Here is a 20275-nt window from a genome sequence, read left to right as displayed (position 1 = left end):
CTGGGGTGGCGCAGGGTGACCAAGTGGGAGACTTGGGAGGCCACCGGCGTGCTGTCCCAGCCGCCCACCGCAGCAATCGGGCTGGCTCGCATGTGCACCTGTGATGATGTCACACATGACATCATCATGCAGGTGGGGGGGTGCGTGCGTACACGCACGCGTGCCCAGCCCACCAGCTGGCTGCGGCCGCCGAAAACCCTGGCGCCGCTCCTGCATAGGAGTACATATTAAAAGCAACAGATAATATGTAAGGCAACATAATGGTGAAGTCTGTGGTCCCTAACTCATTAGTGAAAGATATGAGATCTCTTCCCTACAATACTGCCCTTCTAGCTGAGAAAAAAGCCTTTTTGAATAATTTGGATTTGCATTGTTTGCGGAAAGCCAAGAGCGTGGGGGCTCTCTTGACCTCAGGCAGGCCGTTCCATAGGGTAGGGGCCACCACAGAGAAAGCCCATGTATGGGCTGCTGTTGATTTCACCTGTGTACAGGCTGGTACCTGCAAGAGTATATTCAGAAGTTCTTTATTATTTATTCAGATTCTACAGCTGTTGTATGAATAAGCTTGTAGAATATATAGTGCTATTTTCTCTCTTCAGAGCTCTCCTCAACACCAACCTTTTCCATATAGCCTTTGTCTTAATCTTTATTCTAAACTTTAAAAGCACAACATAAACATACATAAAAGCACCCTGTACAATTGTTTGGTGTACTGTATTTATTTATTTATTTACATAATTTATAGTCCACCTTTCTCACTGAAACTCAAGGCAGATTACACAATATGAGTTAGTACAATCAATTTCAAGGGCATTTCAATAAGAAATGTAATAAGATCTGTAAGTGCAAATTTTCAATGATTTAAAACCAGCAGAGTTGAAGAAATGCTGAAATAAAGGATAAGCAATTCTAAGGCCAATACATTGAACAACATTAAATAACATAGAGCTACCCAGTACGATCATACCCAAAGCACACAGTAAATTTTATGGTCTGTATCCCTTTACTGCCCCCTTATCCCACACCGGCTCAAAGTGCCAAGAGGGTGGCAACGTATGACTTACCATTCGTGGCTGTTGTACAGCTAAATGTGTTGGGTTGGGGAAAGCAATGGTGAACTACCCTGTAAAAACTTCACTGCGAGACTCTGCGGATCTCTCTCGACGCACTATAGGACAGAAAGGCCTGGAGGGGGACGATCTGCGGAGTAGCCGAGGGTCGGACGCGACTGTGTGGCTTGGATCGGATCGGATCCCTTTACTGATGCATTCCTCTTAGACTGCTTCCTTACAGTACAGCCCTCTTATCTGAGTAAAAAAGCCCTATTGAACAATTCAGTTTTGCATTGTTTGGGAAAGCCAGGAGAATGAGAGCTTTCCTGACTTCTTAAGGTAGGCCGTTCTATAAGGTTGGGGCCACCACAAAGAATACACATGTATGGGTAGCTATTGATTTTGCTCAGTGCAAAGTGGCACCTGTAGAAAGCCCTGTTCAGATGAGTGAGGCTACCATGGTAGAACATAAGGAGAGAGGCAGTCTTGTGGATCTGATAGACCAAGGCCATAAAGAGCTTGATATGTGATAGCCAATTCCTTGAACTGAGCCCTGACCTGGATAGCCCAGGTGAGCCTGATCTCATCAGATCTCAGAAGCTAAGCAGGGGATGGAGGACCTCCAGTGAAGACCAAGGTTGCAGAGGCAGGCAATGGTAAATCACCTCTGTTAGTATCTTGCCATGAAAACCCCACCAGAGGTTGCTATAAGTCAGCTACGACTTGAGGGCACTCTCCACCAACTGATAGGTAGCCCATATAGTGACCGCAGAATATTCATGCTCCTCCTATCCCCCAACAATAGCCAAACTGCAGCATTCTGCACCAAGAGAAGTCTCCTGAGATATCTTAGAAGAGAGACCTATGTACAGTGCATTACAGTAGTCAAGGCTTGAGGTTACCATGGCGTGGATCCAGACTGGCCATATCATGGTAAGAGGCCATCTTTCAGACTAGACAGAGGTTGTAGAAAGCATTTTTTGCAACTACCTTAACTTGTTTTTCTTGCAGTAGCACTGGATCCAGTATAACCCCTAGCCTCTTAACTGAATCTGCAAGGACCAGACGAAATCCATTGAAAGTAGGGAGTACAATGTCCTTCAAGGTCTGCCTTCCCAATGATCACCACTTCCATCTTGTCTGGGTTCAATTTCAGTTTGTTTGCTTTTGGCCATTTAACCACAGCTGTCAGGCAGCTAAAGAGTTCTACTGCATCGTGTGGTGATTTGGATAGTGAAATATAGAGCTGGGTGTCATTTGTATATTGATGGCATCCAATTCCAGAGCTGCAAATGAGTTCTCGTAAGGATTTGCATAAAGGTTGAATAACATGGGGGATTATTTTATTTTATTTTATTTTATTTGGATTTCTATTTCGCCGTCCTCACGAAGGGTGGGATAAGATTGAGGCTTGTGGAACCCCACAAGATAGTTCCCACTCTGGAGATAGCTGTTCTCCGACAGCAACCCTTTGAGTCTGTTCCATGAGAAACAGTTTAAACCAGCCCAAAGTACATTCTTTGATACTTTTGCTTATGGACTCCTCAATAAGATGGTATGGTCTACTGTGTCAAGGGTTGCAGATAGATCCAAAGGCCCCTGCCTTTGTCTATATTCAGGCGGAGATCATATACTAAAGCTTCTCCATCTCATGGCCTGGCCTGAATCCAGACTGAAAAGGGTCCAAAGCACCAAGAAGAAAGCAAAGAGGTTTCTTTGGATGCAGGACAGAATCAGCTATTTCTACCCACTTTCCCAGACGTAAGATAGTAACTTGGGTGAAGGAAGAGGGCTTTCTGCTCCATGGCTTGTTCCTTGTTTTTATTCCAATCCTGCAAGAGAACAGTACTAGTGGTTACAGCAGAGTTATGATGCTGGTACATAAAGAACATGGTGCTGTCCTGCCTAATGTAACCCATTATTCCTTCTTGCATTGGGCATGGTTTGCCATTGTCACTGTTACAATCCAAAAGAAAGAAAGTATTACGGTATCAAAACTAGTATAAAGATAACAGCCATGAAAACTAACTAAATGTCAAATAAAAATCACTAAAGACAATGTAAGTAAACTAATTATTTAGTCGACATACCTTGTTAGAGCAATCGTTTAGTCTGTATGTCTTAATTGAGCAACAAGGAATGTGTGTTAGACCCAATGCTTGAATTTCATCTTTGCTCATTACTAAGTTGCCTCAGCTGCATTTGAAATGGCCTGTTGGTAGACCCTTATCATCATCTTTTACTCGGATGTCCGAACTAATTATTGAATCTCTTAAGATTGCATGTCCTCTGAAATGCAGGTATGGTACAGCTTGAAATATCTTCTAACAGGGGCAAGAACTTTTGGATGATTCTTTTAACAGAATTGGCCAACAGTGTATAGTCCAATGCAAAGACTATTCTGCTATCTTTAGTCTTGGCATGTGGTCTAAAGAGTTTGTCCCTACTTCTCTATATAGCCCATCGCTGTCAGACTGTGGCTAGATAATGTCCTTCTCACAGGTTCTCCTTTACAAGCAAACAAGAGTCCATTGTTTGAATAAGGAAACTTTACTGTAGAAATGGTTCATTATAGTCCACTGTCCTGAATAAGAGACTCAGGATGGTACAAGATCATTGTTACCAATGAAGGGCAAAGCATGAGGTACAAAGTAACAGTTCCCAGCTGAACCAGCCTCCCCCCACAGTTCTCAAAACAACATCTTTCAGTCTTGGGAAGCTGGGCTCTCTCAAGGTCAATCCTGGGTGGAACGGTGGGTGGAACAATCTCGTCCGGTGAGAAATCTGCTTGGGAACTGGTGCACCTGTGGGGAAAGCACTTAAACACTAGAAGCATTAGAAAATGGAGTCAGTACAGCTCATATATACACTGGACCTGACATTCTGCCCCCCTTAAAATAAATCCCCCCCTGGTTTATATGGGTAGCGAGTATGAAAAGCTTTGGTTAATCTAGGAGCATGAACATGCACAGAGTTCACCCACTCATCATAACCAGAATCAAAGTCCTTCCACCTGATGAGGTTAAAAAGCTGATTACGTTTGAATTTAGAGTCCAGAATTTGTTGCACTTCATAGTGTACTTGGTCATCTATTAAAGTTGGGATGGGTGGAGCTTTGACATGCCACTTGTCATCGGTTGGAGCTCTTTTTAAGAGACTGACATGGAATGTATCATGAACATGGCGCAAATTCTTGGGTAAATTTACTGCCACAGTCACTTTATTGATTACTTTGCGCACAGTAAAAGGTCCAAGGAACTTTAACGCTAGTTTGCGGCTGGTCTGGGCTAGTTTTAGATTTTTGGTGGAAATATAAACATGATCCCCAGGTTGTAAATCTCAATCGGCCGCACGATGGCGATCTGCGTACTTTTTGTAATCCTGTTTGGCTTTCTCGAGGTGTTTTTTAATAAGAGTCCATTGTTGAGCGGCCTCCCCCCGCCATGAAGACACATCCGGCGAACTAGAGGAATAGAGAGGGGGAGCGTCCAACGGAAAAGGGTTGAAGTGGGCTCCATATACAACCTTGAAAGGAGCCTCCCCGGTGGAAGCATGCACACTGTTGTTGTATGAAAATTCAGCTAGAGGGAGAAGGTCCACCCAATTATCCTGTTGGAAGTTAATGTAGCAACGAAGGAACTGCTCTAAGATCTGATTAGTTTTTTCTGACTGTCCGTCGGTTTGTGGGTGATGGCTTGAACTGATTCCTTGTTCAATATTCAACATCTGTAAAAGCTCCCGCCAGAAGTTGGCAACGAATTGTCCGCCGCGATCCGAAATCACCTTGGACGGAAAAGAATGTAATTTTACGATGTGTTTTAAGAATAGATCTGCCAATTTTCGAGCGGTGGGTACAGCAGTACATGGAATGAAATGCGCTTGTTTGGAAAACAGATCTACTACCACCAAAATGCAATTATGTCCTTTCGAAATAGGTAAATCAGTGATAAAGTCCATGGATATTGTTTCCCAAGGTCTGTTAGGTGTTTCCAATGGTTGTAAAAGACCCGGAGGTTTTCCTTTCCGAGTTTTGGCGCTGAGGCAAATGGGGCAGGAGCCTACATATTGGGAAATGTCCTTGCGCATGCCCGGCCACCAGAACTGCCGTTGTATTAAATGTAACGTTTTCAAGTACCCATAATGTCCGGCGGTGGGGGCATCATGACACCGCTGCAATACCTCCCATCGGAGGCTGTCTGGGACGTAAAATTTGTTCCCGGCTAGCCAATCCCCATGTGGGGATTGATTCAGTTTAGTTTTAGGTGCTTTAACCCCCTCCTTTTCCACCTCAGATTTAAGTTTCGATTTCCACTCTTGGCTGTGCGGGAGGGGCTGGCTTGCTCGGCGGCGTGTAGTTACCACGCCTCCCAATTGCGTAGGTGAGAAGACAGTGTCTATAGTCTCCTCCCGTTTGCTTTTGTGTTGGGGCATGCGCAATAGGGCGTCTGCAAGAAAGTTAGTTTTGCCCGGGAGGTAATTCAAAGTGAAATTGAATTTGGAAAAGAGTTCTGCCCATCGTAATTGTTTGGCATTCAGTCTGCGAGGGCTTCGAAGGGCCTCCAGATTTTTATGGTCCGTCCAAACCTCGAAGGGGTGCCGCGCCCCCTCCAGCCAATGCCGCCAGTTAGTGAGGGCTGCTTTTACCACAAAGGCTTCCTTCTCCCACACATTCCAATTTCTTTCAGCATCAGAAAACTTCCTTGAAAGGAATGCACAAGGCCGCAGTTTCCCATCCTCCCCCTTCTGCAATAATACCCCTCCAATCGCCGTATCGCTGGCGTCGACCTGCACTATGAAAGGGTAGTTCTCGTTGGGGTGGCAGAGGACGGGTTCCGTTACAAATTGCCCTTTCAGGCATTCAAAGGCTGTTTGGCAATCGGGTGTCCATTGTATTTTGGAGGAGGGTTTCTTTGCCTGGTCCCCTTTATCTTTGGTCTTTAACAGTTCTGTTAAGGGGAGCGTGATTTGCGCGAAGTTTGCAATAAAGTCTCTATAAAAGTTGGCAAAACCCAAGAAGGACTGCAGTTCTTTACGGGTGGTGGGAGTTTGCCATTCTTGGATCGCTTGTATTTTGGCTGGATCCATTTTTAAACCCTCTTGGGATATACAGTAACCAAGGTAAGTGAGTTCAGTTTTATGGAATTCACATTTGGACAACTTGATGGGTAATTTATTTTTCATTAAAGTGGCCAGAACTTTCTGAACCAGCTGAATGTGGTCCTCCTCGGTGTCTGAATAAATTAATACATCATCAAGATACACCACTACACCTTTATAAAGGAATTCATGTAGAACCTCATTTATCATGGACATGAATACAGACGGGGCTCCCGTCAATCCAAAAGGCATAACTAAGTATTCATACTGTCCGAGGGGTGTATTAAACGCGGTTTTCCACTCATCTCTTGCCTTAATACGAACGTGGAAGTAAGCATCTTTTAAATCTAATTTCGTAAAGATCTTACCTTGTGCCACGACGTTGAGAAGGTCCCGGATGAGCGGGATGGGATAGGCGTTGTTGGTTGACACAGCATTAAGTCCCCTAAAGTCCGTGCATAGCCGGAGTCCCCCATCTTTTTTCTTCACGAAGAGGACCGGAGCCGCATGGGGACTATTGGCTGGGCGGATGAACCCCCTTTGGAGATTGGTGTCAATGAATTTCCGGAGCTCTTCCCGTTCATGGAGACTCATAGGATAGAGTCGGCCTTTGGGTAGTGAGGCTCCGGGTAAGATCTCTACTGCGCAGTCGGTTCGTCTGTGCGGGGGTAGAGTATCAGCTTCTTCGGAGAAAGCATTCAAAAAGGGCCAATAATGTTCGGGTATTTGATTTATTTCTTCTTGGGTGAGAAGAGCTTTTTCGGTGTGGGTTGGATCACTACCCCAATTTTGGTTCCATCGATGGTTTTTACAGTTGGCGTGGTTGAAGGTGATACATCCTTCTGCCCAATTTATGTAGGGGTTGTGATCACATAGCCACTTGCTACCTAGAATTAACGGGTATTTGGCCGTGGTGCTGATGACGAAAGACCTTTTTTCCCAGTGTTGGCCCATGCCCGTCGCTACTGGAACTGTTTCTGTGGTGATAGGGTTCATGTTAGTGCCATCCATTTGTTCAAAAATGACTGGGTTTTGCAATTCCCGGACTGGCAAGACCAGTCCATTGACTAAGGCTGGGGCAATGATGTCTCTTGAACAGCCTGAGTCAATGAGTGCTTGTACACGGATGTGCATCTTCCTCTCCGGGTTAAGCAAAGTCACTGGCATGAATAATATGGACCCGTGCGGCCGGTCCCTGGTTGGGACGGGCTTGGGGTGGATCTGTCGTTTGGGCCCTTTTACGACAGATCCATTTCGTTTCCCGACTGGGGGCTTTCCGGATTCCCCTCTACGTTTGGGGTAGCTGGGTCGAATTCCATAAGTTCTTCTGCCTCCAGTCCCCTGTCTTGGGCAGGTCGTTGGGAGATGCCGCGGCCTCTACCCGATCTGGGAGCTGGTGTTGGGCGTTGCAACGAGGGGAATGGAGCAGGGGTTGGACGCCGTAGTAGGAGCAGAGGTCTTTGCACAGGCCGGTACGGGCATTGTGCCGCGAAGTGGCCGGCTTGACCACATTGCAAACACAAACCTTGTTGCCATCTAGCATCCCTCGCTCTGCGGGTAGCGTATCCAGCGCCTCGCCCTCCCTTCTGCAAAGTTAAGGCGCGTTTTTGTCCCGTTTGTTGTTGTTGTTCAACTAAACGGACTTCCAGTATGCGATTCTCAACTTCACATGTGAGTTGAATCCATCCCAACAGAGTAGGCGGATTATCTTGCATGAGGGCTCTATCCAGAAGTCTCGGGTTCAGCCCTTGTTTGAACAGAATTATCTTAGTAGATTCTTCACATCTGGGGCATTTAGCGGCTAGCTGTCGGAACTTTGTAACATAGTCTCTTGCCGACATGCTGCCTTGTCTAATAGCTTGCAATTCGGTTCGGGCTCTAGTTTCTTCTAAGGGATCTTCGTATTGTGCCCGGATAGCATCCACCAACCCTTGTAAGGTATTGAGTTCGGGTGCCCCAATATTGTATAGTCCCACATACCAGTCTGCCGCTTTGCCTTGTAAACGTGAACCGAGATGTTCAATCTGGCTGGCCTCACTCCCGAAAAGATGTCCCCATCGGTTGAAGAACTGCACTACTTGTACCAGGAAAAATCCTTTTGATTTTTGAAAAGTAGCTTCCAGTTTCACCCAGCTCATTGGAAGGTCTTGCCTTGGGGCTGGTGCGGGGTAATAGTCCATCGGAATAGTTAGTGGCGCCTGTGGCGCGGGAGGAGGTTGTTGGGGCAATGGCGGTTGCTGCAGTAATGGTTGCCCAGGGGCCCCCGGTTGCTGTGGTAGATACGGGACGGGGTATATCGGAGGGGGCCTTACCGGTTGGGCTGGTGGTGGCATCACCGGCTGAGCGGGCTGTGTTGGCAGTGGTTGAGCGGGCGGCAGCCGCACCGGTTGTGCTGGCCCTAACGGTTGGGCTGGTGGTGGCATCACCGGCTGAGCGGGCTGTGTTGGCAGTGGTTGAGCGGGCGGCAGCCGCACCGGTTGTGCTGGCCCTAACGGTTGGGCTGGAGGTGGCCAAACAGGTTGGGCCATGATTGGACGCGGCGGTGCGGGTCGATGGGGTCGGAGTGGTATAGGCTGTAATGGTTGATCGGCAGGTGGTAATACCTGTTGCGTTGGTGGCAATCTTACCGGCTGCTGTAGCGGTAGTAGTTGTGGTCGAAGTGGGAGGGGCCGCTGCGGCGAAGGCCGGATGGGTGCTGGGCCGCGCGGGCTTGCCCCTCCCGGCGTCGTTGATCTAGGACCTGGAGGTTGTTCTCGTGGCACGACCTGCACTGGTTGATCCTCCCCTGGGATTTGTTGTACGGGGATGATTACTGGAGTTTGGTGCGGAGTTCCCTCCCTTGGGGGAGCTGGAGGCTCTTCTAACTGGTCCGGCCTGACCGTTGTAGTGGACGTTGGAGGGGTTATCACCGGCGACTCTGTCGGGCGGGTTGGTTCATCTCCCCCTCCTCCTGGAACGTCCAATTGAGTATCCCCGGAATGCGGAACCTCGTCTGGTCTAGGGGTTTCCGTTGGGGTCTCTCCCGTCTCTCCAGGGCAGGGTTCCCCCTCCTCTTCCGACTCGGAGGACTCCTCAGGGCACTGGCTAGTGGTGCAGGACCCCTCTTCATCTTCCTTCCCTGGGTTATTCGAGGGCAGCGGCTGCAACGGAGCCGGTTCCTTCGGATTGGAAATTACGCTTTGTAGGGTGGCTATTTGGATGGCCAACTCTTCTGGTGATGGTCTCTCTCCCGCCACCATCAATGAGAGTAGATGTATGGCATGAGCTAGACTTTCTTCCATATCGACCAACCGAGGTTCCCGCAACTGAATTCTACTGGGGCCCGGTTGGTTAGTTGCGGAGCCCCTTGCGACTGCTACCACCGGGGAGATCGGCCCCCAAGGTGGAGGGTCTCCCTGACCGCCTTGCGATCTCGCTGCCAGAATTCCTTTGGCTAGTCCCGTAACTGCCGAAATGCCGGAATCCACAGCCAGGGTGCGATTTTGCATCTGCACCCAACTTTGTTCGGAAACCTCTGGTTGCTCCGACCACGGAGCGAGTTCCGAATAATCCCAACTTAGGACGCTGCGGCGGGACGTGTCCCCTTCCGTTTGCTCGGTCGTCCTATTCCAAAACAGCCATGGTTGGTTATTGTCCAATTCAGGGACTGTCTCTAGGCTTCGACGCCCGTCCATAGGTAATCGCTGGTGCACCCCACTGGTCCTACGCTCTCTCGTTTCTCGGGGTCGGGGTCCCCACTCCGAAGGTGTAGGTAACGAGAACAAGGGGATGGTAGTGGCCGTTGGCTTAGAAGCCGTCGGCTTTTCCTCCCCACTGCAGAAATCGATGAGAGGCGGAGTAGTAGTTGAAGCTCCGTTCCCCGCTGGTGCAGGTGTTTGAAGTTCTTGGGGTTGCACTTGTGGATTGTCGGGAGACGCATACGGATCAAACAAAGGATCCCTGCCTGGGACTGCTTTGGATTCCGCTGGGCCCGACTGAGACATGATTGGTAACAAAATGTCAGACTGTGGCTAGATAATGTCCTTCTCACAGGTTCTCCTTTACAAGCAAACAAGAGTCCATTGTTTGAATAAGGAAACTTTACTGTAGAAATGGTTCATTATAGTCCACTGTCCTGAATAAGAGACTCAGGATGGTACAAGATCATTGTTACCAATGAAGGGCAAAGCATGAGGTACAAAGTAACAGTTCCCAGCTGAACCAGCCTCCCCCCACAGTTCTCAAAACAACATCTTTCAGTCTTGGGAAGCTGGGCTCTCTCAAGGTCAATCCTGGGTGGAACGGTGTTAGACAAAACAATCTCGTCCGGTGAGAAATCTGCTTGGGAACTGGTGCACCTGTGGGGAAAGCACTTAAACACTAGAAGCATTAGAAAATGGAGTCAGTACAGCTCATATATACACTGGACCTGACAATCGCATCCCCTTTGATTTACAAGAAAATATAGACTTAGTAATGAGCAAAGATGAAATTCAAGCATTGGATCTAACACACATTGAGTCTTTTTCAACTTGCAACATGACAAACATGATATACCCAATTAAATGTGCCTGTAATAAACTGTATGGGCAGCACTGGGTGCCCAGTGAAACAACGAATATTGGAGCATCAATCTCGAATCAGGCATAAATTATTGGATGCCCCCATGGTTGCACACTATGTGGAGGCACAACATAAAGATTCAGATCTAAAATACACGTTTTTGTCTGTCAGACTAATAATCGTAATGTTACCCAAATCCTTTTATTGCAGAAGGAATCCTTTTGGAATTTTAAACTTAACACTTCGATGCCATCAGGGTTGAATGTGAATATTGATTATTCGTGTTTTTTATAAACTTGGTTCTTCTGGTAGGACTTGTCGATTAGGTGTTCTGTATCTTTAAGAGGTTATTGAGAGTTCCCCTTAGCTGATGAGACACAATACATTAAAAATGGAAAGGTTTATGGACAGGCACACCCCTGCCCAGTGTGGGACTGAGAAGCTGTAGCAATTTTAATTCAAGTAAAGAGGATATTTACTGATGAGTATGCATCTAAGAACAATTTTTGTTATGAAGGGTCCTTGCGAGTGACTGTTAATATGTGATTTGTAGTGGTTGTAAGTTAACTACCCTGAAGAAAGCGACTCTGAAATGGGAAGAATAACTCCAGCTTGCCCGTTGTGTAGTTACAAGAGAGACCAAAGGAATTTACAGAACAGCTTTGGACCTTCTTTGTTGATTTTATATCCATAAACTTTGGCAGAACATTGAAACATGATTGTGTTTATGAATGTGGCTTATAGGTCATGAATTAAGTGGAATTACTTACTGCATACTCTATATAGATTCTAAGAGGCACTGGCACTTTCTATGATATGTTTACTAATTGTATGAGACTGTGATATTTATGCTGATATACTTGAATTGCTGAGCACTTGCACTTTAAAGACTGGTGATTGTTTCACTGTACATCGGATATACTATTTATTTACTTGCAGCTATAAGTGGCCAGTTTTGCCTCAAGTTATGAAATATAATTCCTTGTTGCTCAGTTAAGACATACAGACTAAACCATTGCTCTAACAAGGTATATAGACTAAGTAATAAGTTTAATTGCATTGTCTTTAGTGATTTTTTATTTGACATTTAGTTTTTATGGCTGTTATCTTTATACTATTGTACTGTTACACCATCATACCATTGTTTAACCTGTGTAGATCCACAGGACTAGAGCACCCTTCCAACTAGCGAAGAGTCCAGTAGCCCCTTTAAGACTAACCAATTTCATTGTAGCATAAGTTTTTGAGAACCACAGTTCTCTTTGTCAGGTGCATCTGACAAAAAGAACTCTGGTTCTTGAAAGCTTATGCTACAATAAAGTTGGTTAGTCTTAAAGGTGTTACTGAACTCTTTACTGTTTTGCGACTACAAACTAACATGGCTAACTCCTCTGGATCTTCTAACTAGCATGTGTCTGCTTGCACAAATAAACTTGAGCATATGTAAACTAAAGTTAGGTTTGCACTGTAAAACTCTAATGTGTCAATTTTTCTGTTTTGTATTCTTTCCTACTAGATGAAAATTGTGAATATAATGTATGATTCAGAAATACGGTCTGACCTGGATCCCTGGACAACATACTGCATTCAGGTTCAAGTATTTCTTCCTAAATCAAATAAAACAGGGGAGTGGAGCAAAATGTGCTGTACTGCAACAACTGGCAATGGTAATATTGAAATCATTAAAAGCATATTCATGAAGAAAATTCGTACAATTCTATACCCTTGTTTTTCCTACTCATTGGAACAAAGAGCATTATCATTATTTTTAAAAATAAAGCTTCTAAAAACCCACTTTAAATATGCATGCCAATCTTATACACGGAAATCGTACAGTTCAATAATTACACCTAAGTAAATGATTACTGGATTGCATCCTAGATTGAATACTTTAATGGTTTGCTTTGTTACTGGTAAACAACCAGACTTGGAGAACATTTCAAAATGTTCAGGTCTAAAGAAGAAAATATATAGACCCTGATTTGTTGCTGCAATAGATTGTCCTATATTAGACTGGTCTTTGTTTTTATGTAGATAAAACAAAGCACTTTTATTAGATCTTGCAATGACTGATATTTAGAGTTTTTCAGAAGGATACACAACTATCCAAATGTTGTTTCCTTATTTCTGATATTGACACAGATAATCAGTTAGAGATAATATCATAGCAGTTCTTATTACTCAGGGCCTTATGTTAATGTTCTTATTACTCAGGGCCTTATGATAATCAACATTTAAAATGATATAGCGATTGATTGGACGATTTATATGCTTCTTACATAAAATATATATGTATATTCAGTAGCGAATAAATTATTGAGTTTTTCATCTTTTTTTTTTCCTTGCAGGTATAAGTCCACTGCAGCTGACAGTTGGTCTACTATCAGGGTTGATAGTGTTTATTCTCTGCTGCTGGATGTTTTTATATGTTTACCAGCGGGTGAAATATGTCTTCCATCCTTCATATTCTTTGCCACAGCATTTCAAAGAGGTTTGTTATTTTGTACCTTGCAAATATACATTGGCAGGTATAGTCCAAGCTATAATCTCCTCTTATATGCTTCAAGCTGTAGCCTCTGCTAAATGTCAGTTCTTGTCTTATACTCCTCACAGAATATGTATGATAGGATATAAACAGCAAATTGCAAATCTACCTTTGGTTAACAGAAAGCATCTGATGTTTCTTATCTCTATGCTTTATGTAAGTTTTTTTTTTAAGCAAACTGCTCCTTTGAAAAAATCTTGAGTACATTTTGGCAGATAATGCATGCAACTCTCCCCAAATATGTAAATTTTCTGTAAACCAAAGGTAAATCTAATGCTTGTTGTTTATCATACATATCTTCTAGTCTTGGATTAGGATGTTTCTGTGACTGTAGCAGCTACGCAGCGTGCTCAAAGGATTAGATGTGCATACGAAGGTAAATAGTCACAGAACTGGTGCATATTATTAGTGATGGTAATTTTTTTTTTGCAGTTTTTAAGCAAGCCTTTTTACAGTTCACAGTCTCTTGCATCACAAGGAGAAGATTATTCCTATGAGAAAATAACTGTTGTTTCAGAGAACTCAAAAAATTATACTGAAGAATCTGAGGAGCAACTGAACAATACAAAGCAGCAGTTCCAAAACTCCAAAGAAATATCTGAGGCTGAAAAAATTTCAGACTGTCCACTTCCATACACTGTTCAAACTGAATGGTACAATGCACCACATTCTGAAGGAATTTTAGAGTGCTGTAGTTAATAGTTTGCCCAGTACCAACCTCAAAAATGTAATTTTGCATATAGTTTTATTTATTCAGCTTTAAGAAGCTTGTATATAACATCTCTCTATTTTAAAGGTTTATTTTCATAATAGTGAAGCATTTATTTTACAGCAAAACGTAGCCAAAATATTTATTAAGCAGATTGCACTGGCATAAAAGACACTAAAATTTCAAATTTTTTTTAGAACTGAGTTTTGCTTTCTACAGAATAGTTCATATTAATTATTGAGACCTTTTTGTAGGAAAGATTAAAAAATTACAGTGTTCTATGTATTAGAATTTGTGATATATAAACTTTAAAACATTTGTTTGAAACTTGTTTATATATCACAGTGGTAAACATCGCATAGCGTTCAGAGATTTTTAAAAACTTGAGACTTTCCTTAAGCAAACATTGATCTCTGGCATCTCCCTATATGCATTTTCACTGTTGGAAAATATTCATGTACCTAAATCACTATTACTTTTTTAAGTGTTCCCAAAATATGTTTTGTTTAAAAAGTGTCTATAAAATAGTTTAAAATTTCAGTGTGCTTTTGATGTTGTCTTTTCATTTTATCTCCCAGAATGTCAGAAAAAGGAATAATACTATATGGGCTGTTAAACCTATACTGCCTAACATTAATTTTATTTATTTTTATAGCAGAAACATACTTGCAAGCAGCCTTCCCCTTCCTTGTCCAGTATTCCAAGATTGCAACACTGTAAATAAAAACCAATCTCAATAGTTTAATTGACAAAACTCAGAGGAAACAAATCACAGCAAGAATTAGAAAAGTGATTTAAAACCCTTCTTAAGCCTTGATGTACCAATACATACAAGTTTAGAGCAGGATGTTGCCACAGCTTACCATTACACCAGCTTTCAGGAAATGTTATGGTCACGAAAGAGGCATTTATATGATTCACATATTTAGACGCAAGATGTAATGTTGAAACGTCTAGCACTATTGCAAATTTTTAATTTGCTTATTTACTGACTTCATTTCTAGTCCACCTTTCTCACTGAGACTGAAGGCAGATTACAACTAAAGCAGCGCAGTAAGAGCAGTATAATATAATCCACAAATACTCCACAGTAATTATAAAAAAAATTAGATAACTTTGCTTTAAAAACACCATATAATACAGACAGTAAAGCAGAAGTTACAGGACTGAAGAATGATACATTAAAACATATGACATGTAACAGACAATGTAATAAAGGTGAATTACAAAATTAGATGGCAATGCAAGAAACACAGTATTATACAATGAAGACTGCCTTCCATTTCACTGGCATTAACTACAATCTTAGTCACTTTATAAAAATGCTCTCTTGAATAATTCCATTTTGCACATTCTATAAAGTCCTTTTTGATGTCATCAACCTAATGACAACAACAACATTTGATTAAATACTTCCCTTCAAGGCAACTTAATACCCACAGAGCGATTTATAACGTATGTTATTAGTATCCCTACAACAATTATCTTGTGAGGTGTGTGAGGCTGAGAGAGCTCTGAGAGAGCTGTAACTGACTCAAGGTCACCCAGCTGGCTTCATGCGAAAAAGTGGAGAATCAAACCCGATTCTCCAGATTAGAGTCCCACTGCTCTTAACCACTACACCAGACTGGCTGCTCTTAACCACTACACCAGACTGGCTGCTCTTAAACACTACACCAATCTGTCCAACTGTGGCATGAGACTGTTGAACCAATGAGGGGAGAAGAGTACTCGAAAGGGGGAAATCCCCTGGTTTTGGCTAGTGGCTTTGTTTGGCATTTGAAACAATTGTTTCTTAAACTAGCTCAAGCCACATTGTCGCCTTGTATCCTGAATGTTCATGCAGGCATCGTTTGCCCTTGGAACTCTGTCTTTGTAAGTGTGCTGAAGCTGTCTGTTGTTTGTTCAGCCCCATTTGTGAACTTGAGATCTTGCCTCCCAATTGTCTTTATGCTTAGACTCAATTCATGATGATTTCCCTGCATTTCTGGCAAGAACAGATCAACAGGAGCAGCATGGCCTTTCAACTCATGGGGAGATAACAGTGTAATGAAATTAATGAGGGACTCAGAGCAATCATGAGATTGCATTGGCCACAATGTAGCCACTCTGGAGGGGCCCCATTATAGCACAGGGACCACTGGTTGGTACCCTATGGACATTCTGCAAAGTAGGAAACAACAAGCACCCCTCCACAAGGCCCAGGCAGCATAGTGTGTGTGTGTGCTGGAGAACTTAGCAACACCAACCAATCAGGGAGTAGCACCCCACTGACATCCCTGTGAGTGGCATACATGGGCACAGCCAATCACCATCCACTGATGTTATCATGACTCCTGATGTCATGCTGCAGCCACCTCCCCTCCAGGCAGAATACCAGAAAACAGGATGGAAGAAGTATAAAAATGGACTCCTCCCACTGAGAATATTCTACTTCCTCTTCCCAGGAAGCCAGGACTGCCACCTGACACCAGCACTGTTTTAAATTTGTGTTCCTGATCAGCATTTTAAAGAAAATGCTGAAGATCAGAAAATTTGCTTCCCCCACCCCTTTTTAAAATGTTCTGCAATATTCAGCCTGATGAAGAGTTCTGGAGAATCTGAAAACTTGCACACTATTTTGTGTTCTTTGGGTTGGTCCTAATAAAAAAGTTATTACATGGCTTTTCTCTTTTTTTGGATTTTAGTTTTGGCCAACATGGACCTCTTTCAGCAGTTAAATTGCAAGTATTGATAATGGCAACCACAACAAAATGGGTTATATATAATGAGGCTACATACTTCACTTTGCTGGCAATTTTTCTGAAGATTGTGGACAATCTGGCATTAATTTGCTTACAACTAAATTTGATAGAAGAGCTCAGATTTTAGACCTTTTAGGATGAAAATTTTGCCATGTATATGGCCATGAAACATCAGATCTCTATTTACTAAATGAGCCAAACTAAGTTCTAACTAGGTACACTTTCTCTTCCCATCTTGTGATTGAAGTAATGCCTCGAGCTTGCTATGACTGTTCTCACTGATCATAAGATTACCTACTATATAGAGCAGTCCTAATCAGAGTGACACCCTTCTAAGATCATTGAAGTCAGTGGTCTTAGAAGGACTTCACTCTGCTTAGGATGGCACTATTAGACCTTAACAGTATTGATTTCACTTCCTGTTTAACTTTTTAGATGTTTCACCAGAGGGGAAGTTCCGTTCCACTTACTGTAATGTATTTTGACATGTTACAACAGCTTTATACTGGCATTCCAGTCACCTAGGATTATCAGCATATCTTGTTTAGGTGTATGATCAATTTCTTCTTGGACACTTGCGTAAAAATCTTCAATTTCTTCCTCATAATCTGTAGTTGGAGCATAAACTTTTTTTTAATTTAAAATTTTTATTATTAACAATTTATAATTTACAGAGCATTGTGAAACATTACTAAATTTCAGTCAGTTCTTAATACAATTATGTCCTTATCTATGCAAATAGTTATTAAACTACATTTAAACATAAAAATACATGGTGTGTCTATATAACAATTATAATCTCAACTTTTTTTTTACAAAATATATTTACCATAATCCCCACATTTCCATATCCATGACTTCTTGATATGGTAATTTCGTTAGTAACAAATCATTTTGAGATAAAAAGTCTTAAGAAAGGTTCCCATTTAGCATAAAAATTAGAGGTACCTGCAGGGTTGGTTTGTAAATACAACTTTTCAGTTATTTTTTCCATTAGGAGGAGATCCCAAATTTTATTGCACCATGTGTTAATTGTAGGTATTGTTTTTGATTTCCAGTATAGTGCTAGTGAGGTTTTGGCTGCAAAAAAGAATGTTGTTATTAGATTCTTTCTAATAGATGGTATGTTTTGCTCTTTCCAAATATTGAGGAAAATAATTTCTGGGTTTAGAGGTATCTTACATGATGTTATTAGCTCTATCTGGCTTAAAATTTTGTTCCAGTTCTCTGTTACATATTGGCATTTCCACCAGCAGTGTGTATAATCGCCCACTTTCCCCACACTGTTTCCAGCATAAAGGTGGTTTCCTAAAATATATTTTGGATCATTTATGTGGGATCAAATACCAAAAGTTAATAATTTTGTATGATTGAAGATTATTATTAATGACTTGTGAGCTAAACAGTTTTGAAGTCCAAACTTGTTCCCATTCCTTATCTGAGATATCAGTCTTGTTGCCATTTTTGGCGAACAGCAAAGCTTGATATTTCTGTATTATTTATTAATAAGCCATACATTTTAGAAACTAAGCCTTTATGAGTGAATTCTTGAGTTTCTATTATTTGTTCAAACTCTGTCCTTGGTTTGTTCGTTATTTCCTTCAGTTTTGTATCCTTTGCAAAATAAATCAATTGAAAATATAGAAACCAGGGTATTTTTTGTCCTATTTCTTCTAGTTTATTTTTTTCCAATAGTCCTGCTTTGGATACTATGTCTACTAATCGGGTATTTTTAAATTGTTCTATATCTCCTAAATTAGTTATTACATGTCCTAGTGATGGGCCTTTTTGTGAAGTGATAGTTGAAAAGCGAGAGATTTTTGGTATTAGTTTATTTTTATATTTAGCCCATATTTTTAAGATCGCTGTCAAGAATGGGTTATGTTTAATTTCTGTGGGTCTGTGTTTTGGAGTCATCCAAATTAAATCTTGTGTTGTGGTAGTATATTGTTGAATATTTAAGGCTTTAATCCAGTCAGTTTGTTCTTTGTCTTGCACTATACAGTATGTGTTACATTAATTATCCTAGCAGCTGCGTTGTATAGTTCTAAATCAGGGTAACTATATCTACCTTGTGATTTCTTTTTTAAAATTATTTTAAAGGCTATTCTTGGGTGTTTATGTTGCCATAGAAATTGGTTTAATATTGCCTGACATTGTTTTAATAATTTGATGGGAATAAGTATAGGGAGTGATCTAAATAGGAATAATAACTTGGGCAGTATAAAGGATTTTATCAAATTGTATCTTTCATGCCATGAGAGCTTGTCCCATTTACATATGTCCACATGGTGGACATGTGAAGTAGCTAAACAGTACTGGGGAGAAATAATTGAAGTAATAAATGAGATTTTATAAATACAAATAAATAAGAACCCAGAATTGTTGCTACTGAACTTGGGAATGGAGGCAGTTCCAATGCAGCACAGAACATTGTTATTTTACATGACAGCAGCGGCAAGACTTTTGTATGCGCAGAAATGGAAGACACAAGAAATACCGACTGTAGAAGACTGGATTTACAAATTGCTGTACATGACAGAAATGGACAAAATGACAAGGAAACTCAAAGATCTTGACCTAGGACAATATATTGTTGACTGGGGGAAACTGAAACAATTTTTGGAAAAAAAGTGGGATGTAAAAGGAGAACTGTGGCAGTTTGAAAATTTTTAAAGAACAATGTTGCAATGAGAAGAGAATTCTTACCATTTAGGGGGAATGTAATTATAATCTAAGCTAATATAATATTTAAGGGGATTTTACATTGAGTATATGGGATAACGAGAAGGGGTAAACAGATATCTCAATGAGGTATACTATATATGATATATAACATAAAATAACGGGTTAGTGGATCAGATTCTACATTATAACATAATATGTGGTTGTGCTATGTGGTGTTGTGTGCTGTGCTACATTGGTGGCATAGCATACAACATATATAATATATTATTGTGATATATACTATATTGATAGTGTATTTGATGGAGTATATGCTTAAAAGAAAAGAAATAGAATAAGTTTAAAGTAAGAGATAGGGCGATCCCTACTATATATTATATTATATTGGTATGTTATATTGATATGAGATATACTATATTGATAGTAGGTTTGATAGAGGCTATGTAAAAGAATAAGAATGTGCTATATATCATATTATATTGGTATGCTATATTGATATGAGATATACTATATTGATAGTAGGTTTGATAGAGGTTATGTAAAAAATAAGAATGTGCTTAGAATAAGAGAGATTATGATTTAAAGTTGGTAGGAAAATATAAATGAAATAGATTTAAGTAATAAGAAGGGTTAAGGATTGGAAAGCTGTTGGAAGTCAATAGGGAGGGGGGAGGAAAAGGGTGGGGGACAGAGCAAGGGGAAAAATGGGATTATTTGTGTTAAATTTGGAAAATTTTCTTTTGTTTTTCCACTCACTAATAAAATTTTATTTAAAAAAAAAACATATCTCTCTGGGAACCAAGATCAAGATAATCCAAACTATGGTATTCCCCATTACTATGTATGGATGTGAAAGCTGGACGGTGAAGAAAGCTGAAATATAAAATATATTCCAAGAAGG

At 41.5% G+C, this 20275-nt stretch overlaps 1 protein-coding gene across 4 annotated transcripts in view; it reads left to right on the top strand.

Moving 5' to 3' along the window:
- IL10RB (interleukin 10 receptor subunit beta) overlaps window positions 1–20023 on the top strand; it is a 41264-nt gene extending 21241 nt beyond the window's left edge. The window contains exons 5-7 of one of the 4 annotated variants that reach the window (XM_054973355.1): window positions 12208–12358; window positions 13040–13182; window positions 16633–20023. In XM_054973355.1, coding sequence (XP_054829330.1) covers window positions 12208–12358; window positions 13040–13182; window positions 16633–16665 — 327 coding nt within the window. In that variant the 3' untranslated portion in view covers window positions 16666–20023. The other 3 variants (XM_054973356.1, XM_054973353.1, XM_054973354.1) reach the window with 3 other exon arrangements.
- Window positions 20024–20275: the final 252 nt, after the last annotated feature.

Source organism: Eublepharis macularius, chromosome 3 (assembly GCF_028583425.1).
Source record: "Eublepharis macularius isolate TG4126 chromosome 3, MPM_Emac_v1.0, whole genome shotgun sequence".
In the NCBI taxonomy this organism is placed as follows: domain Eukaryota; kingdom Metazoa; phylum Chordata; class Lepidosauria; order Squamata; family Eublepharidae; genus Eublepharis; species Eublepharis macularius.
Note: the sequence above shows the minus strand (reverse complement) of the source record. Positions and strands in the feature narration are given on the sequence as shown.